Below are 27,105 nucleotides of genomic sequence, written 5' to 3' on the forward strand. Positions count from 1 at the left end.
CCCCCCCCCCCCCGCCGCCGCCACGCTAAGCAGGGAGCCGATGCGGGGTTCGATCCCAGGATCCGGAGATCATGACCTGAGCTGAAGGCAGACGCTTAACCACTGAGCCACCCAGGCACCCTGGCAGTTTGAGTTCTAATCCCAGCTGTCCCATTCTCTAATTTTGAGTCCTTCGGTAAATTACTTAGTGTCCTAAACCTTGATTTCTGTAAAACAGTGATCACAATAGCACCTATTTTGTAGATGTGTTGTGAGGAGTAAATGAGATAAGAGTGTAAAAGCATATAACACATTGTCTGACCCATTTTAACTACTTGACCAATGTTGCCGATTTTCATTTATCGTTGAATCTCAGAGTCTAGCACAGTGCCTGACACATGGCAGGACTCAGCAATGTACACCAAATGGATTTTTTTTAAGATTTTTTTTTTTATTTATTTGAGAGAGAATGAGAGACCGAGAGCACGAGAGGGAAGAAGATCAGAGGGAGAAACAGACCCCCCTGCTGAGCAGGGAGCCCGATGTGGGACTCGATCCCGGGACTCCAGGATCATGACCTGAGCCGAAGGCAGTCACCTAACCAACTGAGCCACCCAGGCGCCCCACCAAATGGATTTTTAAAAATATTATTGAATCTCTCCTAATGGCTTTTAGCTTTATATCCAATGCATTATAATTATTTGGAGATACCATACCCTGTTTTGGCGTTATTTGCATATAGTCTAATCTCCCTTACTTGACTGCTCAATCCTTGCAGCCAGAGAGATTGTCTTGAGTGATGTACCCTCCACACACTGCTTTGAATTTGGCAGATGCTCTGTCACTGGCTTGGTCTGTATTACTTTCCTTTTGATAAAGGAGCCTTTCTGTACTGAGTATCCATTTTGTGGTCTCAGCTGTTGGTGCACTTGTGGGAAGTAAATAACAAACTTTGGAACCAGTAGGGCAATCCAGTGTACTGGGGAGTCCAGTTTATTGGGTAATTACTAGAATTACAGAATGGATTATTTTGATTGGAAGAGAATACACAAGTCATCTTACCTAAGCATCTTTCTTCTGACTCTTTCAGGTGGAATCCAGCCTTTAAAATATGTATCTCAAAATGGTGGCATGAGGGGGAGTGTGTTTGCCTCAGTTCTCATATTATTCCCTCGGGGGGGGGGAATATATATATATATATATGTATATATATACATATATATATATACATATATATATATATATTTGGTAAATGTCATACATGTATTTTTTTTACCAAATATATTTTCCCTTTATCTTTTATATATTGTAGATACTGTTTTTCTTTTCTGTCTTTTAAATGAATATTTCAGTATTCAGTTTTCTCTATTCAGTTTACGAAACTCCATGATTCATAACATGATTTCTTTTGGACGAGGTAATCCCTTCTAGTTCTAATTATTTTCCCAGGAAGCCTGATTTTAAGCAGTGGGTCTGAACCTTTTCTCTTAGTAATATCAAGTGTTTTTTAATTGCCTTGCTCAATAGATTCCATAAGGATGTGAAAAGACTATTTTAGAGGTGGTTTTGACAGTGTTTTTAAGCTTCCAGCTTTGCATCCTACACTGATTTATATATTATTCAGTATTTTTATACATTCATTTTCTCTCCAAAGCTCTGTTATATATACATAATTTTCTTAGTCCTTTAAATAGTGTTGCACTGTCCTGTGGTTAGCAAGTGTTGATTTTCTAATTTTTTGCTGAAAGGTTAACCAGCAAACAAAGGAGTTTCAGTGGTTTGTTCCAGTTATATGGTTAATTAGTGATAAAGCTACAAGAAGAATGTTCTAATATTCTAGCCACATCTTTTTTCCCTTTTATGCATCATAAAATCAGGTCTTAAGAAGCAGCAGACAAGTAAAAATAAATTTGATGGATGCTTATGCTGTCCATATAGGTGTGTTTCATCTTAAACCCTAGATTTAGTCATGAAAAATTTGAGTACAGATTATAAGTAGATATTATATTATGATGATAATATTTTTGTAATAAAAATTCTTTGGAAGTCATCTCTCTCTTTTGTATTTTTTGTCATTTATTCAACTTACCTTTATTGACCCTCTCCTATGTTCAACAAGCTAAATGAGATTCAGATTTGTATAAGTTGAATTTTCTTAAAATAAGATATGCCTATTTAAACACAGTATCCATAGGAACATAAATTTATCAAAAAAAAGTGAGAGGAAAAGATTGAGAATTTGGAGTGAGATTCTAACTTGAGCATTGATATTTAGATCAACCTCTTCACCTTCACAATCCCAATTAAAATGACTGCACCATTTTAAAATACGAAGAAACTATTAGTGTTGGAGACGGGCGGGTGTGTGTGTGTGTAGGTCCATCTTTATGCTGAAATATGCTGAAAACTTAGATGAATTTCTACTAGGTATAGTGCAGATGGGATCATATTGAGGAAATGTACTAAAGCCAACAACGTGCAGTTTCACTTCCTAAAAAAAAAGTGACAAGAATCGAGTTGGGGGGGGCGGTTAGGACCACCTGTAGGGGTTTGCACTTGGCTTATTTACACAGCCATTGATGGCTTAGGAGTGTCACGAGGAGGCCCAGGAATAGTTGCTCTGAAAGAAAAGCAGGCCCTGCATTAGGGTATCGCTCTGTTGCCACAGGCCGTGTGCAGGAAAGACTGGCTACATAAACTCTGTTCCTGGAGTAGATAGAGGTCAGGTCAATTTATAAAATGTTTATATGGAAAATTGCGAAGTTTTTCCCGTAGGGAACTAGCCACAGCCACCACATCCCTCCCTACTTCTCTTAACCTGCTGTATATGAATTTCTATCAACCAGCCTCCCACTGGGAGGCGGCATCAAAAAACCTCAGAATGGCTGGTGAAGGAAGGGAAAGGGGGAACCTACCCACCCTATTTTGGGGAAAACACCAGCCTGGATAGATGGCTCTTTGTTCAAGAATGAACAAAGAAAGCCAACATGGGGTTTCCAAAAAGCCTGCGACGAAAATGGGAGAGCAGAGTATTTAAGAGGCAGAGGAAGAAAAATATTTTCTATAGGAAAAATGAATACTTTAGATAACAATTTGCTCTGTGCTTTCTGTTGAGTGCACGGAAGTAACAGAATGAAGGAAACACTGAAAGCAAAACTCGGGGGGGGGGTGAAAGCTGGAGGGAGAAAATACAGCAAGAGAATAAATTTAAAATATTGCTGAATGAGACTCTGGGCAGAAAGGCAAAGGGAGCTCGCTGAAGAAGGAAGAAACGTGAGGGAACTCAAAAATGCATTATATTAGTAAGGAAAAAAGTGGAAGTTGGAGAAAAGAGATGAATGATGGCAAAGGCAAACCTGAGAAATTCTCCCCAAATGTGGAGCAGAAGGTCAGCTCTAAGAGCACCAAGATGGATCATGAAAGGCTGGACAAAGGATGGAGCTCTCATATACAGAGAGTTGTCCTAAAGAATTAGAAGCTAGATTAAAAGCAGCCAAAGCAATTAAGCATATTAGAAGAAAATAATAAAAACAAATTCCACCTTCTTGACTTTAAAAAGACACAGATCTGAAGACTGAATGCTTCTCAAGTACCAGGGAACATAACAAAAGAGAGACCAATAATTTGATCTAGTTTGGGATTTTTCTGTTAATTTCAGGGATAAAGCAATTACCAAACATCCTGATCGGAAAAAGTAGTTTAACCCCCAAAGAAGTAGTTGGCATCAGAATTCTCTGCAACATTAAATGCCAGAAGACAATGAAGCAATGTCTGTAACCTTTAGGAGAAAATGTTTGTGACCCAGAAATATAGACTCAGCCGAGGTGTTATTCATTAGTGAAAGCAGTGGAAAGATGTATTCAGATAATGTGATTTCTCATAAATACGCCATCCACATACTTTTCCTGAGGAAGTTGCTTGAAGATGCACTCTAGCCAATTATAAAGCAAATTAAACAGTTCAACCATGGGGAAGTAATGAAATAAAAGGATTAGTGATGAGCAATAGAAACAACCTTATGACTATAAAATATAAACTTCAAAACATGGAAACACTTTTAAATGTTTATTGAAAGATAAAATAATAATGAACAACGATGAAATGAGCCCCAAATACAATATAGGGAGATAAAAAGGAAATACATATTACTTTTCTCTACTTAGATAAGTTGCAGTAGATACTAATTTTTCGAATTAATACTTCAACTGAAAATTCTTAAAAAAATAATACAGTGAAAATCTCTCTCAATCAAAAGAAAAACAAAACAAAAAAAGCTTATCTTTATATCGTCTTTCCCTAGGACCTGCACATGTTCTTTAGCTTTGCTTAAAAAACATACATGCTTTGTGTTTCTAGCTATGTTTAAAAAAAAAAAAAACATAAAATAAAAATACACCAGAACATAAACACTGTATATTGATTGGTGGTGGGATGTTGTAGTGTGTAAATCTTCAGTAAGTATGGGCACGAAACCATATGCATTTTTTAAGAGTGTATATAATTTGACATAGCTATATAATCACAATTACCTTAAGGGAAAGACATTAACAAAACAGTGGGCTCTAGGCAGTAGGAAAAAAAAAACTGTACTTTCTGTTCCTCTCTGTTCATATATTGGTAATACATTATTAATTTTTACAGTGGAAAAGTAAACTTAATGAAAATTAAAAATCCTATAGATAGAACAGAGTTATAATCAGAGGCAAATTTATGGTATCAGATACCTTGTTCTTTCCCCCCAAATCAAAAATAAGCATTTAATGTAAGGCATTAGGAAAAAAAAAAAGCACAATAAAACAGACTATCCAAGAACTGAAGGGGGGGGAAAAAAGCGCAGGATTTTATAAAACCGTAAACAAAATAGATTTGAATAAAAAGTCTAACTAAGAGTTGAATCTTTAAAACAGACAACAGAATTAGCAAACTTCTAGCTTGTTTGCTCAGGACAGCAAACCAAGATACACAAAATAATGTATTTAAATCACAAATTCAGAGGACGTAAAATGTCTAGCTTATGCTAATTACGAAGTGAATATTCTAGTAAATATTAGCAAAACCTGATTCAAGGACTACAATACTGCGATTGGCAATAACTATGGAAATATCAAGAACACACCCAGGGAGCCACTCCAGTTGTTAAAGTGACTACAGAGTGCCCTAAATTTTACACATCTCGATCATAAGGTTTTGTTTGTTTGTTTTTGCTAGTAATGGGAATAGATGAAGTGCTCTTTACTATATTCATGAAATAAGTAAAGGATGATTCAGATTTTTTATTCCAAAATATTATGGACTATTTTTTATCCACTTTGTGCTCTTGAGTGGTCTCAAAAATCCTTTAACAAGCAGGTACTAATTTTGAATATGAATAAAGACCAACTAAAACAACAAAATCTTTCCCTGAGTAGGGAGTTCATTCTTTTGGAGCTTTAAAAGGTGGCAAGAGCTGCCTTTCTAAAATTTAAGAGAAAATATTGACATGCAGTCAAAGGAGTGCCAAGGTTCAGGGAGCCTGGTAATGGGCCCGAGAGGCCTTGTGACTCTGGGCTGACCAATGGCCCAGGGACCACTAACGGCAAATTGAATTTCTAGATCACCGGTTGCCTTCATGGCTCTCTGAAGCCTCTAGCAGACACACCAGTTTTGAAGTGCCATGCAAACATATGAATTCTAATCATTCTTTGAGGTTCAATGGAATATCTATCGCTAGAACGCTATTTACAGAGTGCCCTAAATTTTGCACATCTCGATCACAAGGTTTTGATTGTTTTTACTAGTAACATACTAGTAACAGGAATAGATGAAGTGCTCTTTATACTATATTCATGAGATAAGTAAAGGAAAATTCAGATTTTTTATTTAGGTCGCTCTGGATATACTACACTCAGAGAATACTACATTGCTCACTCTCATTCCCAGTGAAATAAAGCTGAATTATGGCAAGGCTCTCTCCTGCGTGTTAGAAACACTGCAGAGTATAGTCTATGCATTTGCCATAAAAATGTAGAGAGAGATGAACAGGTAAGAAAAATCTTTTCTCCATTTCTTTTTGGAGAGGAAAATTAATTACTGTATACATATTCTTTTTATCTTATGGAATGTGTACTTATAAATGCAATTTTTCACTCACACCCATTTTTAAAATGCCCGCTTGGTAACGTCACTTTGCTAGGACCAGATAAATGACATTTTGTTCTCTGTGGATCTTATGTAGCGAGAGGTCAATGAAAGAAGATGTGAGAAGTAGGGGCATGTCCACAATGTGATACAGGGACTGCGACAGTGGAAGTGTGACTTGAGGTCGTTTTCCAAGCTGGTGTTCCCAAAGAACTTGAGCTTGTTGAATTATACCTCGAATTAATCCAATGAAGTAACTTTGAGAAAGTTGGGGATTTGTGGCTCACATTAGCATATCAAAGGACATGTGAGATTCCCCCCCCCCAAAATCTGTAGAACTATATGGAACTCACTGTTTCCCCATCATGTGTGTCCACAGAACCTTCTTTCCTGCAATCCTTTATAAAAAGGTCAGGGCTCCTGTGGGTTGAGGGACACACTTCGAGCAAAGTCTATTTACAGTGTACATTAAATGGGGAAAAAGAAAAAACCTTCTTAAAACATCAGCTTCATTTTTGAAGGTTTCCGGTCATGAAAAAAATATAATCAACTTGCACCTTTCCCATTGCATCAACTTCTTTTGGTCCTACTAAAGCAAAGTGAAGCACTTACAGCTTTCTTACACTGACACTTCCTCCTTCTCCAAAATGGATTCCCAGCAAAGGGGAAAAATCTATGACCTACTCAGTGTTATTTCTAGGAAAGCTGAACTGTCAAGTTCCTGGTAGAGCTTGACCTTATTCTTTCTTTCTCTTTAATGGAGGACCTCTAAACAGCAGAACATGGCTGCCTTTTAATCCTTGCCTTTTAAGTTAGAGAAAGGTGCTAGAAATATGATGGTTTCTCTCTTCTCTCCCTAATATCTGACCCCCTACCTAAATATTGTCATTAACTCGCAGGGGTCAGTGAAGTCCGTTGTTCGCTCATAGGTTAACTCAAGAAATCTTTGCTGAGTGCCTGCACTGCCACGGGGGTTATTCTAACTATTGTACAAGGTATATGTTCATGGGGGTGTGAACAGGACTGACAAGGTTATAAACCTAGTGGGGAAGATAATCAATGAACACACAGGTAAATACACAGTTGCAGACAGTGCTGAGTGCTAGGATTATATCAAAACAGGAAGCCAAGCAGTTTTTTCTCCCCAGGTGAGGTGAGCACTGTATCCGTGGTAGTCAGGGAAGGCTTCTCTTAGAGGAGACTTCTGAGCTGAGAACCAGATGGTGAGGAGCCAGCTGATTTTTCTGGATCCAGATAAATGGGCCCATAGGAAAGTAGAGAAGTCTGCAGTATGCTGGGCCTATTTTCATCAAGAGACTCCTGGATTTAGGTGTGTGCTTTGGCTTGCAAAGTTAAATTTTGGAACTCAAATATTTTCCTTAAAATGTGGGTTCCTTTTAATCTCGTGGGGAGGACGGCTGTTTGCCAAGTGGGCAGCTGAAGCTCTTCTCCGTTTCTGTCCTTCAGGAGAACAGTATTTCTAAGTGGTATACAGTTGAGCCTTGTTAAGAGTCCGAGCAATCTGAATAATAGTTGCTATTAATACACTGGTTACGTGAGAGGTTTGAAATTATACAAGCGTCGGGAGTTCAGCTCAGATTTGACTCATTTCAGTGCTGTTCTAATCTGACTCCCATCACTCTAAGCTCCTCCATGGAGAGCGCCCCCCGCTTGGCCCATTCTGGCTATTAACAGACTAATTTTTACCTAAATCAATTTCCTTTGAGATGAAATGCTAAGTGTTGGTTTATCTTTAGAAATAAGAAACTGCAAGTTGTACAACCACTGCAAGTTGTACAGCCACTGAATTATGAACTTAACAACAAACCATATGGGTTATAGAATTCCTAGAATAACAAATACATTTTGGGAATCAACAGAACAAATTACCTAGCTCACTTTTAAAATTCAACATTCCTTTCTGTTTGTTTGTTTCTTTAAAGGCAAATAGGAGGGTGACTTTTATGCACCAACTGCTCAAAAACCCAGGCGGCAGAGAACAGGGATTTGGATTAGCCAACTCATTGACCCTATGGAACCCTTCCTTCTTTGCTGCCTACGCTGGCACAATTTGGCTGGGAGGAAAAACCTTGATAATGTTGAGGGGAGTTCCCCCTACCCTCCTCCCACTCTCTTGCACCCCACCCTACCAGCCAGAAGCAGAAGTCTTACGAAGAGATTTTGAGGAAAATGTCCTGTCATGGTCTCCTTCTGTCCCGGTGGACTTGCTGAACATGTCCTTGACCTTGGGACACAGGCAGAATTCAAACCAAGTCTGTGTTGTCAGGCTCCTGGTCTCCCTTTTCTGGAAGACTCCTGACGATGCCCTCTTTGCTTAAAGGTTGTAGAGGTAACTCGTGTTCTCACGCAAGACGGCCAAGGTGTAGGAGAGCGGCTGACCCTTGATTCTGGCAATCTCTCGAACCGTATGCAGGGCCAGGCCCGGGTGGGCATACTGGCAAACGCTTTTGGGAACCCCACGAGGCAGGAAGTAGGGCGCATCGGTTTCCACGACGATTCTGTCCAGTGGGATCATTCTCAGAGCATCCCGGGTCTCCCAGGCGGAAGAGTAGGTCAGGACTGCTGTGAACCCCACAGACATGTTGGGAAAATACTTCAAGAGGGGCTCGATGACTGGGTAGCTGCCCGTGAAGCAGTGCCTGTGGATCTTGTAGTCAGGGGGCACCCTTCTTTTCATGATGCCCAGCAGATCTTCGTCAGCTTCTCGGCAGTGGATCACCAAGGGCTTCTTCAGAGACACGGCCAGCTGCAGCTGTCTCTCGAATACTCTGTGCTGCTGTGGGACAGGCGTGGTGCACTTGTAAGAGTAATCTAAGCCCATTTCTCCAAATGCTATGGCCTTGGGGTGCCGTAAGGCGTGCAGAACCTTTCTTTCTTGAGTGTCATTGTAGTAACGTGCAAAATGGGGGTGACAGCCAAAGGCCCCCCAAACCAGATCATCTTTCAGCAGCTCCTCCCAGAGGCCATCCCTTAGCGTGCGAGGATCACAGAAATCAGAGATGCAGCCCTGAAATTCCTTAGGGAAGGAGTAGTTAAACATTTCTGTGAACTTGCTAAAAGTCCCTTTGAAAGACAGCTTGGAGTAGAGAATGTCCAAGTGGCAATGGGTGTCAATGAAACCCTGATCTAGACCTTGACTCCAGTGGCCCCGGGCCCAGAAATTAGACGCATGTCCTCCAAAAGGATATGATGGTGTCTCATCTTGGACGGTTTGCTCCTCTGCTTCTAAACTTCTGGAGAAACGATAGGAATGAAAATTCTGGGACTGACCTTCCTCTAAGGGCTTCCAGTCTCTGGGCCAGTTTTGGAAGCCCATTTCTGAGCCGGAGGGATACTCGCTGAAGAAGCTGTGGCTGCTGTGGCTGCTGCCGCCCACGGAGGGATAGTAGGGAGGCTGGGGACTGTTGCTCCAGTAGCTGGGGTAGCCTTGCCAGGGACCCCTGTACAAAGGAGGCTGGTCCAGGACAAGGTCAGTGGTGAAGGGTGAAGGCTTTGAAAAGCTTGAGAAACCCAGGGAGACTGGATTCTCCTGAGGGAATCTGACTGCAGGTATCTCTTCCACACCAGACAGGTGACTTCCTGAAAAGGGGCGCTCAGCCATGACCTCCTTTTCTTGATGCTTTTGGATTTCTGAACGAGAGTTAAGTTTGTCTAGAAATTCTAGGGCTGGAGAGCCTTTTTCAAAAATGACCACCTTTTGGTCGCTCTTACAGGGTTTCTCCTGCGGATCGATAATCACTCTCCCGTTACCAAAATTGTTGAGCTCTATCGCTATCTTTTCTTTCTCTACTCTAACCTCGGGGGCGGGCAGTTGCTTTTTCTGAGGAGCAGAGAAGGTGACCACCCTGGCGGGTCTTTGTCCAGGGTTGGGACACTCTCTTGTGCTGGGTTGTGCACTAGCGGCTTCCTCTCCTTCTGGCATCAGTTTTCTCAGGATGCCCTGGATACCATTCCCGTAAACGGATGGAGAGCTTTGGTCGTGCAGTGTAGCACTCTTTCTCTTGACCTTGTTTGCTTCCTCGGTCTCATTATTTTGGCCCTCAGCTTGGGCTGCAAATTCAGAGTTTGGGGAGTTATGGGAACTCTGTTTGGAATTGCTCCTAAAGCGGTAGGCATCCTCAAAAGAAGCCATTTCCTCTAGGGAGGGGCTAACGGGGCGCAGACGAGTTGGTGCGGAGGGGATTCCACCGACGAAAGGAGCCCCGAGTGCTTCCCCGAATCACGCAGTCTTTAGAGGCTCCACCCACACCTGGTCCTGAGGAATGGGGTGGTTGGGGGGGCGGTGGGAGGAATTTCCCCTGGCAGGCTGCACCCCGGAAAACCCTCAGCTTGAAGGCCACAGGTCCTTTTTCTGTGTTCTCAGGTGGTGGGGGATACTGGCCTCTCCTGAATGTAATACAGAGTTATGAGATGGCCAGCTAGAGGGGGCACATCAGTGGTCTCCCAGAGGTGTCCGAATTTACCGGGGGACCCTACCTGAGTGCCGCTCTTGCGGGACTTCGCGCCGCTCTTGCGGGACTTCGCGCCGCTCTTGCGGGACTTCGCGCCGCTCGGGCAGCTTAGCGACCTTGTCCCCACTCTTTCAGCTGCCCATGATGGTTCCCAGTGTTCTAGAGATGGCAAAGTCCTGCAACAGAGCGTGTGACTCCAAAGAGCTTTGGAAAAATCGCAAGGATCCAAGATTTCCGGAAAGCTCGGTCTGGCGTCCAAGCCGCAACGTGCTTCCAAGATTTCTAAGCACTTTCTCTTTTGCCCAGAGCTATTTCCGGGGATATCAAAGCACTTCCGGGACTATAGGACGCTTCCATTTGGTTTGGAATACAAGGCCCTTGCAGGATGCCAAAGCCCTTGAAAAGACTCCAAGGTGCTTCGGGGACCACACACAGGGCACCCGGAGCCTAGCGGTCCAGGCTGCCAAAGGGGTAGCTAGGGTCCAACGCAGCACTGGAGCGAAAGGGGAGGCTCGCACCCCCCTACCCTCACTAGTTTTGGCCACCGGAAATACCCCCCCCCACCAGGGGCCGTCCCCCCCGCCCCCACCTCCGGTAAGTTGGCCCCTGCCGCCCCATCCCCCCTACCCTCCGTTGCCTCTTCCACCTTGCCTCCGTGGCCCAGAGGCCCACCCCCATCTGTGCCCCAGCCAAGCTTCCGTAGGAGATGTCACCATCGTTTGCTGTTTGTTCCTTTTTTCCCCCATTCTTTCAGAAAAACATGGTTTTTAAAACATAGTTTAAATGTACATGCTTTTAAAAAACATAGTTATAATTATAGTATATTACCATTTTCAGTTCTGTGGGGTTTTTTTTGCTGAACATTTCTGCGTATCCTAAGTATTTTTCTTAACTGCTGTATAGTTTTTGAAAACATCATACTAGTGCCTTCATAATATTCCTCAGAGTACATAGATGTGCCATAATTCACCAAACCCTTCCCTTTCTGTTAAGTTTTTAGGCTCCCTCACTCGAGTTTTTTTTTCCTATTTGAAAAAAAAAAAACGCTGCAAAGAACATCTCTGCACATATGTTTCTCCATATTTTGGTTTGTTTCTTTGGGCTACATGCCCAGAAATGGAGTTCCTGAGAAGAAGTATAGGAATTTAAAAATGGCTCCTCATAGCACCACATTGCCCTAGAAGAACTGTAGTAGTTTAAAATCCCATCCATGATGAATAATCCCACCAGGCCCATTTTGTAGGAGAAACAAAACCCATGCCTCATTTTAATTCGCTCTCATCTGATAATTTTTTTTTTTTTAAGATTTTATTTATTTATTTGACAGAGAGACACAGCGAGAGCAGGAACACAAGCAGGGGGAGTGGGAGAGGGAGAAGCAGGCTTCCCTCTGAGCAGGGAGCCTGATGCGGGGTTCGATCCCAGAACCCTGGGATCATGACCTGAGCCCAAGGCAGATGCTTAACGACTGAGCCACCCAGGCGCCCATCATCTGATAATTTCTTAGAGCAAACATTTCTTTTCTTTATCAACCCTCTGGTGAATTTTAAGTCCCTTTTTCATCCTTTTTTAGGGTCTTTTAAAAGTTAGTTAAATATATTTTTATAAAATAAACTGTCATGTTAAAATTTTTTTTGTTAGTATGTTTATTTTTTACTTATATTTTATTCTATTGAGGTTATAACTTGTTTTTATACTCACCTTAATTTTTTTTCTTTCATAATTTTCTTTTTTTCCTAAGTCTAGAATGGTCATCCTTCCTTTCAAGGCTTTGACACACACACACACACACACATATTTGGGAGGTAGGTACAGGGGGTGATTTGTTATATTTAAGCTGATAATCCATCTGGCATGTATTTGGGGTTATAATGTATTTTAGGTTGGGATATACTTGATGCTATTCTAAGTTAGCACTTTTTCCACTTATTGATATGTGGTTCCTTTTTCATGTGTTAAATTCCTGTATGTGGGCCACCTGGGTGGTTTAGTCGGTTAAGTGTCTGCCTTCAGCTCAGGTCATGATCCCAGGGTCCTGGGATCACGTCCCGCACTGGGCTCCCTGCTCATCCGGGAGTCTGCTTCTCCTTCTCCCTCTCCCCGTCCCACTCCCCCTGCTTGTGCTCTCTCATGCTCTCTCTCTCAAATAAATGAATAAAATATATTTTTTTTAAAAATTCTGTATGTAATAGAGTCTATTTCCAGACCATTTTTCTTTTTCACATATTATTGTGTTTCTTGTTACTGTGGTGTTGTACTATTTTAATAATTGAAGCATTAAATTATAGTAAGGTATAAAATCTGGGAGAGTTAGGTCCCCTCCGTTACCCTTAATTTTTATAATTTTCTTTAATAAGCAGACTTGTTTATTTCATCAGCTGGACCTAGAATTATTTTTTTCAAATTTTTCTAAAACAGCAATGAATTTAAAATATGTTATTTTAGTCTGCTTATCTAGAATATATTCCACCTATTTGTCAAGTTCATCTGTATTTTTAAGTAAGTGTTTTTAGGCTTTTATCTGGGTCACAGAGTTTTCATTAAAGCTATTTTTAAGTGTTTTGTAATTTTTTATTCTATTGTGAACATACTTTCCCATCCCACCATATTTTCAGCTGGTTATTGCTAGTACATGAGAATATATTTTTTTTAAATATTTATTTATTTGAGAGAGAGAGAACATAAGGGGGGGAGGGTCAGAGGGAGAAGCAGACTCCCTGCTGAGCAGGGAGCCCGATGCGGGACTCGATCCAGGGACTCCAGGATCATGACCTGAGCCGAAGGCAGTTGCTTAACCAACTGAGCCACCCAGGCGTCCCTACATGAGAATATTTTTATTACTTTTTATTTTATTTTTTTTAATTTAAGTAGACTCCACATGCAGCATGAAGCCTGAGGTGGGCCTTGAACTCACTACCCTGAGATCAAGACCTGAGGTGAGATCAAGAGTCGGATGCTTAACCAACTGTGCCACCCAGGTGCCCCTAAGAATATTTTTGATTTATCTGTGGTTATGCTGCAGTCTTTTATTTATTCTTAGTTACTCAGCCTTTGCTTATGCCATTATTTTATCAGCATATAATACTTTTCTCTCTTTCTTGTTAATATTTTTATTTCATACCTTCTGACATTGTCCAGAACTCCTCAAAATGGTATTGAATAATACCATTTGTCAGTAGGGGCATTTTTGTTCCATTCCTGATTGTAGTGGATGCACAGTTTACCTAACTGTAATGCTGGATATTTAGGCTGTTGTTTCAGAACAGGTGCTTTTCAGTCTTGTTAAGGAATCACTCTTGTATTTTATTTTTTTTTGTTTTTTTATTATTATGTTATGTTAATTACCATACATTACACCATTAGTTTTTGATGTAGTGATCCACGATCCATTGTTTGCGTATAACACCTAGTGCTCCATGCAGTACGTGCCCTCCTTAATACCCATCACCGGGCTAACCCATCCCCCCACCCCCCTCCCCTCTAGAACCCTCAGTTTGTTTTTCAGAGTCCATCGTCTCTCATGGTTCATCTCCCCCTCCGATTCCCCCCCTTCATTCTTCCCCTCCTGCTATCTTCTTTTTTTTTTTTTTCTTAACATATAATGTACTACTTGTTTCAGAGGTACAGGTCTGTGATTCAACAGTCTTACACAATTCACAGCGCTCACCATAGCACATACCCTCCCCAAGGTCTATCACCCAGCCACCCCACTCTTGTATTTTAAAATGTATGGGGTAGGAAAACGCTGTACTTTGTGCAGGTGGCTTATAACCGTTGTAGGGCTATTGAATTCTGTTTGCTTGTATTTTAAGTCATAAGTAGTGAAATTGTCTGGAGCAGGCTTGCACACTTCTATCACCTGGGGAGCTTTAAAAATCAGTAATGCTTGGGCCTGCTCGGAAAGACTCTGATTCCACTGTGTGTGCGTACGTGTGTGTGTGGGGGGGTGTGGATATGGCCCAAGCAACAGGAGTTTAAAGAGCTCTATGGGTGATTCTCACGTGCAGCCGAGGTGAGGACTACTGCTCCATAGTTGACTTTTTAATGGTATGTCTATCGGGCATTGGAATTCACTTCGCGGCTTTCCATCTGTTTTGGTATCTGGGGGAGTTATATAATCGGGTAATTTTCTTTTCCTTGAAAGTTTGAAAGAATCCATTAGTAAATCATCCTGGTTGGAGCTTTTTGTTGGGACAGTTCTTTGGTAGTTTTTTCCACTTCTTACTTGGTTATAGTTCGTTCCTTGTGTTTTGATAATTCACGGTTCTTAAAAAATCACTTATTGGGGTTTTAAAAATTATCTTCATAAAAGCTTGCATGATATATTAAGATGATTTCTATCTTATAATTTATTACATTTTTATGTTATGCCATATTTCATTTCAGACTTTATACTTTCTTGATTATCTTTTTTTTGAAGTTTTAAAAATTTACTAGAGAGAGAGAGAGAGAGAGATCACGAGCAGGGGGGAGGGTAGAGGGAGAAGCAGACTCCCCGCTGAGCAGGGAGCCCGATGTGGGACTCGATCCCAGGACCCTGGGATCATGACCTGAGCTGAAGGCAGACGCTTAACCAACTGAGCCACCCAGGCACCCTACTTTCTTGGTTATCTTTGCTAGAATTTTATCTATTTTATTTATTAAAGAAACTCTTGAATCTACTTATTGCAGTTGTTTTTTTCCTTTCAAATTTTTCTATTTATGCTCTTACTCTTTTTGCTTTCTTTTTTTTTTTTAAAGATTTTATTTTATTTATTTGACAGAGAGAGACACAGCGAGAGAGGGAACACAAGCAGGGGGAGTGGGAGAGGGAGAAGCAGGCTTCCCACCAAGCAGGGAGCCCAATGTGGGGCTTGATCCCAGGACCCTGGGATCATGACCTGAGCCAGAGATGGATGCTTAATGACTGAGCCACCTAGGCGCCCCTCCTTTTTGCTTTCTACTTGTTTTCCTTATGACAGATTTTTACAGTTCCAAAAAGTTTTGCTTAATTCATTGCTCACGGAGTCAAAACTCTTGACTACATTTCAGAATTACCCAGGTTGCTTTTTAAAAAAATACAAATGCGGGCGCCTGGGTGGCTCAGTCGGTTAAGCGTCTGCCTTTGACTCAGGTCATGATCCCAGGGTCCTGGGATCGAGCCCCGCATCGGGCTCCCTGCTCAGCGGGGAGCCTGCTTCTCCCTCTCCCTCTCCCCCTGCTTGTGTTCCCTCTCTCGCTGTGTCTCTCTCTGTCAGATAAATAAAAATCTTAAAAAAAAAAAATTACAAATGCCCCTCTCACCTGATGTGATGTGGGCTGGGATAGAAGGGTCATTTTTAGTGGAAAAAAGGTATTTTTATTAAAGCACAGGGACAGGACCTGTGGGCAGGAAAAGCTGCCCTGGGATTGTGGGGAGCAATTGATGATCTACTTTTAAGTTGGGAGGATGCAGAGATAAAGGCTATTTGCGAAAGGATTTTCTTATGTTAGGGAAGACTTAACAAGATCCTGGAGGTCTGGCTATTGTCAAGCTAAGGTTGCTTTTGGCCTGTAGTAAAGCATTAATGGTTTTGTTTTTTTATTTTTACTTTTATTTTTTAGTTTTTTATTATGTTCAGTGCAGAGAAAGACAATTATCATATGGTTTCACTCATACGTGAAATATAAGCAAAGCATTAATGTTAAGGCAGTTGTGAGTTCCTGGAGGAATGTCACACTCTGCCCGTCTCAAGTATTTTGCAGTAGGCTACAAGTTGTGAGGAGATTTAATTTTATCTACATTTCTTTGGCCTTTGTTCTCATCATCATTACCTGCCCCCAAGATTCTGATTTAATTTACTTAGGCTTGGGTCTGGTTCGTTTGTTTTTTCTTTCTCTTTCTTTCTTTTCTTTCTTTCTTTCTTCTTTCTTTCTTTGTTTTTTTTTCTTTCTTTCTTTCCTTTTCTTTCTTTCTCTCTTTCTTTCTTTTTCCTTTTTTTCTTATTTCATCATGCAGAGCCAAGGCTGAGAATAGTTGAGTTAGAACATTGAACTGAGTAAGCTCTCTTTAACTCTAAATTCTTTTATGTAATAATCTAAACCCAGTAATTCGCCCAAGATGATGGATTCACCTAAATTTTGTAGGTTTGTACATCTTTAAATTTTATTAGATTCTATACTTATTTTTTGTATTTTAAAATTTACCTTTAGCACAATAATTTTAGTGAGAATTTTTGTTTATAGTTACATAATACATTTCTAGTTGTACTTGTGATTCATGACTAGAACTTACATAATTTCTTTATGTTCAATTTATTAGAATTTTTTGTAAATTAGCCTATGTAGGGGAGGAAAAATCATTTTCCCTTTACCCTGCTAGGTGCTTGAGCTAAGATGCCCCTATAATATAACACAGAATAACAAGAAAAAAACAAAAAGTAGTTTCGTAACCTGTATACTTCCTGTGTACATGGGAGAGACGCAGGAAAACTGAGTAACTCCCACAAATGGCCCAAGCCACCACCTTAAATATCATTTCCAGCTAAAGATGAGAAAGAGGATGTTGTGGATGGGGCGCAAGTTGTGGGGTGGGGGGTAATCAAGCAAAGCACAGTAAACAAGGGTAGGGTTGTTATGCAGACTTAAGTCCCTTCCTTCTCAACTGTTAAAAGAGTTTCTAGAGGTGTTTGCTCCTCCTCCTTTTCCGGGTGCAGAGAGGGAGGCACCCTTACAAATGGAGATTTCCCTTATACATGTAAATGTCTCTTACAAATGGATCACTTTTACTTGGATTTCAGAGCAGGTCTGCTGTTTCTTTTTCTTTTTTTCTTTCTTTTTTTCAATTTTATTTATTTGAGGGCTGTTTCTTAAAAAGAATCCGTTTAAGGTAAATCTCAGGCCAAAGAAGCATTTTGGGGGGGTGTCATATTCTGTTTCCCTTCACATATGATAAATTTCTATAAATATCTCATTGTCATGTATAAGGGAGCCATCCTTTATATGCAATACCAAATCTCTTATGGTTTATTTTCTTAATTCTAAGACTCTATAATCATAAAAGAAATCACTGGCTTAATCACAGCTTTTTCGGGTAGAATAAACAGCACCACATTAAATGTACAGAATTTGTATTGTCTACCAACCTGTAACAGCTATGCGTTTATCCGTGCTGTTATACACCTTCTTTTTTAGGACCCCACGATTTGTCTGAGCCTTTTTCATCAAATAGAACCTAAGCATTTTCAACTTAGACTAGTGATGCTGGTCTCTTTATAGACTGTTGAGCCTTATTGAACATTACTGGTGTTTCATCTCTTTCCTGACAGTTTCTCTCGAAATTCAGCTGTAAATTTTTGACACTTAGATGTTGAGTTTCTGAGTAATACAGACTTTATGACTCATGCATTGGTCACACCAACCTCACCATCTTTAAAAATTCTCTGATTTATTCAGAGAGATTCGGCTTCGGCTTTTGCCTCAGGATTGCATTGCATAGCCTGTGACGGACAATCTTCTACACACAATTATTTTGTGTGTCAGTGCTGCATCAGACAATAATCATTCTGAAAACAATTTAAGTGGAAATTAGAATCCAAATCGATGTTAAAATCCAGCTATTTGGGATATGAAATGCAAAGTGAATAGCTCAATTGACATGAAAATAGGATTAACTCTTTTCCCACCAGGCGAAATTCACAACTTACATCAAGTTACAACCAGGTGCCCACCTCGCTGAAGCACACTCTGGCTGCTTTGAGCTCCTTTTGCCTTCAATTGTAAGAAGATCCTGGTTTCTGAAATCTTTTTTTTTTTTTAAATTTTATTATGTTATGTTAATCACCATACCTTACATCATTAGTTTTTGATGTAGTGTTCCATGATTCATTGTTTGCGTATAACACCCAGTGCTCCATGCAGTACGTGCCCTCTTTAATACCCATCACCAGGCTAACCCATCCCCCCACCCCCTCCCCTCTAAAACCCTCAGTTTGTTTCTCAGAGTCCATCGTCTCTCATGGTTCGTCTCCCAAATCTTAACATTTAAAATGTTTCCTTTATAATGAAGAAATGCCATGTATCTATTATTTAAAACAAATTGATTTCAGATTTTATATCCTCTAGGCTAGCATCAAAAATTCAAATTGCCTTGGGGGCTCAGGCAGGTAACCCTGTATAATACAGTAGGGCTTGCAGAAGCCTGTGGGGAACTGACGATCACATGCCCTGCCAAATGATATTTACATTCCATTTTCAAGAAAATTACAGCCAATTACATCCTCTAGGACCTTATTTATCCAATCTCTGCTTGACATCATAAAAATTATGATGAAACCCTGTATCATAATTATGTTTCTATAAATTGTTATTTCTAGCAGTTTTTTATTTTAGGTCCTTCTCTCTGGAGTTTCTGGTACCTCACATTCCTCTGCAATGAGGTGTTTTATCTTTGTGAGATCACTTTTAATCTGTTTGGTGCCTCTTCCCTGGTATTCTACTTTGCTACATTTTACAGTTTCCTCTCTCCCTTTTCTATCTTTCAGTCTCTACCACTCTGACTTGCTCTCTACCTTTTGTAGGGGAGGAAAAGTCCTATTCTCTCTACCTTCTAGGTTCTTAGCAGAGACACCCCTGTAATAAAGAGACAGATTAACAGGAGAAAAACAAGCAAAAGCTTAATAAAGTATACACATGGGGGAGACCCAGGAAAACTGAGTAATTCCCCTAAATGGCCCAAGCCCTCACCTTAAATACCATAAAAACAAAAGGTGCTGGGGGGTGGGGAGTCAGTTATGGGAGGTTTACCAGAAAAGGGACAGTAAATAAGAGTAAAGTTGTTATACAGCTTTTAAAAAGATTTAATTATTTATTTGAGAGAGAGAACGAGAGAGCACAATGTGGGGGGGGGGCGCAGAGGGAGAAGATCTCAAGCAGACTCCCCACTGAGTGCAGAGCCCAGCCTGGGGCTTGGTCTCATCACCTATGAAATGATGACCTGAGACGAAATCAAGAGTCTAGGATGCTCAACCAACTGAACCCCCAGGCGTCCCTGCTATGCAGATTTACGTTGTTGTCTTCTCCATTGATAGGAGTTTCTAGAGATTTAGGGTCTTCTTTTTCTTCTGGGTACAGAGAGGGAGACACCCTTACAAATGGAGATTTCCCGCATAAATGTAAATGTCTCTTACAGAAGCTTTGTTTTCAAAGCTGCTCCTGTGTTTGCAGTTTTTTGTTTTTTTTTAAATAACCAGTCTAAAATAATTCTTATGCCAAAGAGGTGTATTTTGGGGTGACAAATTCTGCCGTCCTTCACTTTCATGCTGGCAGTCTGGCAGCCCTGTGTTCTCAGGGGACCAGAACATAAAATATCAGTCTATCCCTCTTCTACTGAAGCCCAGCCTAAAATAATATCTTTTATTCTCCCTTCCTTTTTATTTAGCCTCCTTCATTCTTTTTTAATGTATTATTTGACTGTTAAATGTTTTTTTTTTTTTAAAGATTTTATTTATTTATTTGACAGAGAGAGACACAATGAGAGAGGGAACACAAGGAGGGGGAGTGGGAGAAGGAGAAGCAGGCCTCCCGCAGAGCAGGGAGCCCGATGCAGGGCTCGATCCCAGGACCCCAGGGATCATGACCTGAGCCAAAGGCAGACACTTAACGACTGAGCCACCCAGGCGCCCCCTGTTAAATGTTTAATCATTACGTAAATGACAGTGTTGTCAACTGATCTATACCAGTTTGCTCATTCACAAATTTATACCAATGGCATTCAATACATAGAGGTGTAGGTGAAAGTGATGAATATTCTCTCCATGCTTTCCTATCCAACTATAATGCAAAAACAAAAAGTTTCAGATTGACTCTAAGGGGCAGAATCTAGGTTCTTTGGCTGGTCTAATAATTGAATTGTCATAAGACAGATTAACAAGAGAAAAACAAATTTAATTACATACCTATGGGAGCCCCACAAAGATATGAAGACTCAGAGGCAGTCAGGTAATTGAGGCTTGTCTACCATCCAGAACTAAGGAAAAAGGGTATAGGGGTCTGAGACTTCAAAGAGGAGGAAGACAATTGACAACATGAGCAGAACAAATGTTTGCCATGCCATGCAGATAAGTCTTTCTGATAGAAAAAGTTTTCTCTGGTAATGGCTTGTTTGCTGGCACAGGGTCCCTGTCTAAATTCTTTGAAGCAGTTAAGGGGGAGGTAAAAAGTTCTTCTGGAGTCTGCTCGGCCCCAGTTGTCTTCAGGTTGAAATAACCCACATGCCAAAAGTGGCACGTTCTGGGGTGACATATTCTGCTCCCTCTCACTCCCTTTACTGAAAGCTCAGAGAAGCTCCAGCTCGCTTGTCCTTTTAGGCCTTCCAGTATTTTTTTCTCCTTTCCTTTTTTTTTAATTGAGATATAGTTCATGTAACATAGAAGTTACCATTTTAATATGTCCAACACAATTCAGTGTCCAACATCTTTTTCTTTTAAAGATTTATGTATTAGAGAGGAGAGAACATGCGAGGGGGGGGGCATGGGGAGAGGGGGAGAGAATCTTCAAGCAGACTCCCTGCTGAGTGCGGAGCCTGACACAGGGCTCGATCTCAGGATCCCAAGATCATGACCTTAGCCGAAATCAAGAGTCGGATGCTCAACCAACTGAGCCACCCAGGCACCCTAACATCTTTGTTTTTAATTGAGGCAAAATCAACATAACATAAAATTAACCATTAGCCATTTTAAAGTATGCAGTTTAGTGCTATCTAGTATATTCACAGTGTTGTGTAACCATCACTTCTAACCAGTTCCAAGACATTTTCATCACCCCAGAAGGAAACCCTATACCCATCCAACAGCATTTTACCGGAAATGTTCACTCAACACAAATATGACAGCATTCTAAAAGTGGGTTTAGCTAACCTCCTAACTGGAGGCAGGCCAGATGAATTTTCCAAGAAAGTAACTAAACGTAGGGCCATTTTGGAATGAAGCCAAAGGTGCCATTTTGAAAGGGAAGAGATCTCTGGGTTCACTAGATTGTTAGAACTTGTTTCAGTAAAGACCGTGCCTCGTCAATATTTGTAACTGATCCATTCATTTTGAATACAGTCATTTAACTACAACTCATTTCTAACATCCTTTATGGTAATTAACAATGTTTCCTGTGTTGATCAAAGATAAACTACTGAGGCATTTTGTCAGCCACTTCTGAAGTGTGGGCTTCTGATAGAAATTTGCTACTCCTGGAGCATATATTCCTAATTAGGGTAACTGACCACCCTAAGAGGGTAAATTGTACTTAACAGACTGACTCATATAGATCATATTATCCATGTTGAATTACCGTAGTATTACATCATATACACCATTAACTTTTACAGCTCTAATTATAAAAATTGATTAGAAAAATGACAGCAGAGGGAATATTAAAATGGAGCTCTCAAGGAGCATGTGTCCCAGGGCAAGCTTGAAAGTGTGATCTGGTTGCTATGTTGAGAGTGATTCCAATGGTTAAAGATACATATTATTCTTACAACATGGCATCTAAGCCTAAGGAAGCTATTTCATCTGGTCTTCAACTGAAGAGGCAGTAGTCTTCTGCTTCAACATGGAAGAAAAATGGGTTGCGCTATGCTTACTGAGAGGCCCAGTTTTCCAAAATGGTTAAAGAATTTTCAAGGGTCGTTTTGATGATCTCTGATTTTTACTGTAACTACTTTATTTTATTTTTTAAAAAAGATTTATTTGTTTGAGAGAGAGAGGGCATGAGCAGGAAGAGGGGGAGAGGGAGAGAAGCAGACTCCCCATTGAGCACCGAGCCTGACATGGGGCTCAACATGGAGCTCAGTCTCAGGACCCTCGAATCATGACCTGAGCCAAAATCAAGAGTTGGACACTCAACCAACTGAGTGCCCCTGATTTTTACTGTAATTATTTTAGAATCCACCTCTGCCACCTGAGTCCCTCTCCAACACTCCCCTCCCCCCAGCACATACACACTGTAAGATGAGACTGGTCGACATTAAGCGAGGCTCTTTGAAGTTCCTGAAGAAGTTTAAGTTGGGCTCTCCAGTGCACTGAAAGGATTTCAGATCTGTCTATTGAAAGAATATTCAGAAAGAATATTATCTTCTCTATGTAGTAGTGCCCCCCACATCCAAGGGGTATATGTTCCAAAACCCCCAGTGGATGCCTGAAACCACAGGTAATACTGAACCCTATATATACTGTTTTTTTCCTATGCATACATACCTATGATGAAGTTTAATTGGTAAAATTAGCACGGTAAGAGATTAACAACAATAAGTAATAATAGAACAATTATAACAATATCCTATAATAAGCTATGTGAACGTGGTCTGTCCCTCAAAATATCTTCTCCTACTGTACTCATTCTTCTTGTGATGATGTGAGATGGTAACACACCTACATGATGAAATGCAGTGAGGTGGATGATGTAAGCATTGTGATGTAGTGGTAGCCTCCTATTTTTTTAAAGATTTTATTTATTTATTTGAGGGGGAGAGAGAGAGGAAGGGAGGGAGCAGGAGCTTGCGGGGGGAGGGGCAGAGGGAGAAGGAGAAGTAGGCTCCCCGCTGAGCAGGGAGCCCGATGCAGGGCTCGATCCCAGGACCCCGGGATCATGACCTGAGCTGAAGGCAGATGCTTCATCGACTGAGCCCCTCAGGCACCCCAGTGGTAGGCTCCTATTGACCTGAACATAGGGCAGAAGGAGGATCATCTGCTTCTGGACCCAACTGACTGCAGGTAACTGAAACTGCAGGATGCAAAACCATGGCTAAGGGGGGATCCTACCATAACCTACATCTAGAATCCCATTGTGAAATTCCAAAGCCAGAAACTAGCTCAGTTTATAGTAGAACTGAATGATGGGTTTGTGGCTTGAATATCGTGTCCTTATTCTAATCTGATGGTGATGCAAATATAATCTTTATATATGGTAACTTAGATTGTGTGTCTATTCTCAGAGCTGATGTGTAGAATGTTTTTGGAAAAATCTCAATTTTTGTTTTTACATTAACAAGTATGCAGGCAGTAGCTGTATTGATTCTGAGTTTGCTGAATTTTTTTCATTTCTTAGTTTCCAATTATGATTCCAACAGGTATTATCTTTTGATGCCTATTTAGAAGATGAAGTGCCTGATAGAAGTCAAGAAAACTATAGAATCAGACGCTATAAAATCTACTTCTACCTTGAAGATGACACAATTCAAGTAAATGAACCAGCATTGAAAAATAGTGGAATGCTTCAAGGTATCTATTTAAAGCAGAGTTCTGCTTCTCTTACTTCCGATGCCTGCCTTTATATACTGCCTTTCTCTAGCTTTTTAAAAGATGCCGTGTACTTGTAAGATGTCTAACTTGTTGGTGACAGTGAACATAAACATGCTGGTAGCTTGTAGTCGTTGATGGTGACTTACCCACTTTCTACCCCCCACACCTCACCATGGACCATTTCACTCACTCTTGTATGGCATATTCATTTTCTGTCAGGCATTGCTCTAGTATGAGCAGACTCCCCTGTGTCTCTGGTCTTTTTACCATGACCATACTACTGCTTTCATAACACTTTCAGGAGAAGAGAGGAGACTGTTGTCCACTGCCCCTTCCAGATTGGTACTCTTTTCTTTTTTGAATTCGCTGCCGTTTGCTCCAGCCTCCCTCTCCTCCTCCTCATACCTGTTCACTAGAGACTCTGATGGTTCTTCAGCAGAGGGTCATTGCTTCTTCACCCCCTGTATGCCAGTCACCTTTATCCATAGTCCATTTTAACCAGACAAGAGTTAACTCTGCACCGTGGCCACCAGAGGAGCTAATCCTAAATTGCATTATTAGAAGTAGGGTGGAGATCGAGGGAGATGACTGATTTCTTCTGTTTGTGCTATGAGCTCTTCGCTTGGGACAGTGCTGAGATCTGGATATGTTCAGGGGACAGCAACCACAGTGGTTAAAAGGACTGAAAATTTGTCGTGTGTAAGGTAGAAGAGTGAAAGGGATATTTGTCCATAAAGGGAAGACTCTGGTGTGCCTAGGAAATGTCTTCAGGAACCTGAAGGGCTGCCATGGGGAGGAAGGGTGACCTAATTTTCTGTATCCTCAAGGATAGGACCTAGGGGGTCAGAATGTAGGTTGGTAAGAAGAATAATTTTCTAGCAGAGAGCTGCCAGAGGTTGTAGTGGATGGTTCGGGATGAGCATGGGGGTCAGGGTCGGGTGTAGGGGAGGAGAGGGGTATCCCATATTTGTTTCATCCTTGGTATAGATGAATGGCCCTGGGGGCAGGTCGGGGGTTATTTTTCACTGATAGCTTAGTAGAGGTATGGTGAGGGGAGTCAGGTATTCGTTTGGTGGTTGGTGTAGATGACCTTTGAAGACCACTTCGAGCCCTCAGGAGCCATGATTCTTAGGTACATTTATTGTCTCTGTCTTTCCTGGAGTATTGCCATCTTCAACACCTTAAGCCATGAAATTGCCTTCTCCACTACAGTCTCTACTCCTTTGACATTCCCTAATTGTTCACACCCACCATCCTTGTTCTGCATTCTGCTAGCAAAACATATCCTGAATCTATGTCTCTCTATGCCCTTTGCTACCCTACTAACCCAAGCTGCCTTCATTTCTTGACTAGAAGAATAGAATAGCTGCCTGATAGGTCTCTCTGCATCCATTTCTGCGCCTCCTACAACCTGTTCTCTACCCAGCAGCCAGAGTACTGTGGGGGGTATTATCTCGATGCTGTGATGGCCTCCAAGAAGCGTGCCTGTAGGCTTTCCCAGAGGCCACAGAACAAAGCCTCCTGGACCAAATGAAAATGCATCAATCACATGAGGCACTAAAACAATTCAAAATACACAATGAGAAGCAAGGGCAAAGAAACGGGGTAAGTTCACACACACAGGACAAGGTACAAGTGGGTGGAAGGACGACTCTGCCTGAATCCTGGGGTAGACAATGGTCCAGTCTGTCTTTGCTGTGTCAGCTTTTCCTGCCAATAGTGTGGTTTGGAGACCAGAGTGGAAGTTCAAGTAAGGAGGACCACAGACAGAGGGGACCTTGAGCTATTGGCACACACTCTGTTGGCAAGACAAGGGGATAAGTGGGCCTGGCCACAGCTGTAGCTCACCAATAAGCTTGCTGAGTAGTCTGGGTTTTGTTTGTTTCTTGGGGAAAGGACACATGGGGCCAGAATGGGTGTCACCAATGAATGAGTGGCCGAATTAAGGCCTCATGAATATTGAGTACTCATGAATATTTACTGCTCTTGTATATTTAGTGCATCATGAATATTTAGAGCCCAGGTGCCTCATATGTATTTAATACAAATGGAAAATTAATTATTTCCTGGTCCTTCCATCCCTTTCTTTATATGTTTGACATATACACGTTCTATTTACTATCTACTTATTGTTGTTGTTTAACATATCTTAGGATTTTCTGCCAATGTGGAATAAATTTTTTCATTACTAACTACTTATCTGGGCCCATTACAGCCATGTTGATATACCACAATGGGTTCTATGGGAAGAAACAGAGGAATTTGGGGACCATGGGCCTCTGAGCATAAGGTTGTGATGAGGCAATATGCAGAGGACTTCCTTCAGTGCTCATGAGATTGAGGTTTTCTTAGCACATAGCTCCATTGTGTCTGGATGATGAATTTGGGGCCAGTCAACATTGCCAAGAAGTGTTTGTTGAATGTCTACTCTGTGCCAGGAACTGTGCTAGGTTTTGGGAGAATGGACAAAAGTAAGACGACCTCCATCTCATAGAGCTTATGGGCAAGCAGGTTGGAGAGGGAAGGGAGCAAGGTGACTGGTCCAAGAATTTTGCAATTGTTCTGGTTAGAACAAACCAGGACAATGATGGTAGGAATAGAAAACAGAGGAAAGACTTTCTAGACATTTGGCTGGCAGATTTGATAGGCCTTGACCAACAATTAAATATAGAGAATGAGGAAGGGGGATATCTAATGATAAAGCATCTACTTTAGCATTATCTCATTTAATCCCCCAGTGACCATCTAAAGTAGGTCATTCTCAACTTTTACAGAAAAAGAAACAGGCATAGAGAGGTGATTTGCTTCATCTAAACCTTAACTGATTGCCTCAGAGCTCACTCTGTGGTTGAAAAGATGGTGATGCATTCATAAAACCCAGAAGCATGGTGCAAGGAGCAACACTGGGGGTAGAGGTTGGGTATGTTTGTTTTGACACATGAGGCCTTTGAACGTGGGTTGGGACATCTGTATGGTGAGGCCCACCAGGCAGGTAGAATCTTGGGATGTGTTTTCAGGAAGAAAGTCAAGACTGGAGATGTGGACTGTGAATCAAAGGTGCCCAGATCATGACCAGAATGATTTGGCTTATTCTACCACGTTGGAAGAGAGGCTCTGTTGAGGTGGTGGAAAAAGAAAGAAGATTGGATTTAGTGTCTGTACTTGGTTTTACTAGTGGAGGGAGGAAGTGAAGGTTGGTGTGAGGAGATGATATGAGCTGTCCTCTTGTTCTTTGTGTTCTGACATACTGTCCACTCCTGGGTCTTTTTATTTGAATGGAAGTATGA

At 41.2% G+C, this 27,105-nt stretch overlaps 2 protein-coding genes across 2 annotated transcripts in view; one reads left to right on the forward strand and one right to left on the reverse strand.

The window, feature by feature from the left end:
* Positions 1-27,105, forward strand: part of EFHC2 (EF-hand domain containing 2) — a 191,353-nt gene that overhangs the window by 50,314 nt on the left and 113,934 nt on the right. The window contains exon 3 of the mRNA XM_021681492.1: positions 23,647-23,797. Coding sequence (XP_021537167.1) covers positions 23,647-23,797 — 151 coding nt within the window. The remainder of the gene's footprint in view (positions 1-23,646; positions 23,798-27,105) is intronic.
* Positions 8,432-11,186, reverse strand: LOC110572787 (putative deoxyribonuclease TATDN2). The gene is given in 3 exon segments (XM_044911891.1): positions 8,432-10,307; positions 10,309-10,503; positions 11,158-11,186. Coding segments are annotated over 3 exon segments (2,100 nt in total).

This window comes from Neomonachus schauinslandi, chromosome X, assembly GCF_002201575.2.
Source record: "Neomonachus schauinslandi chromosome X, ASM220157v2, whole genome shotgun sequence".
NCBI classification, from domain to species: Eukaryota; Metazoa; Chordata; class Mammalia; order Carnivora; family Phocidae; genus Neomonachus; species Neomonachus schauinslandi.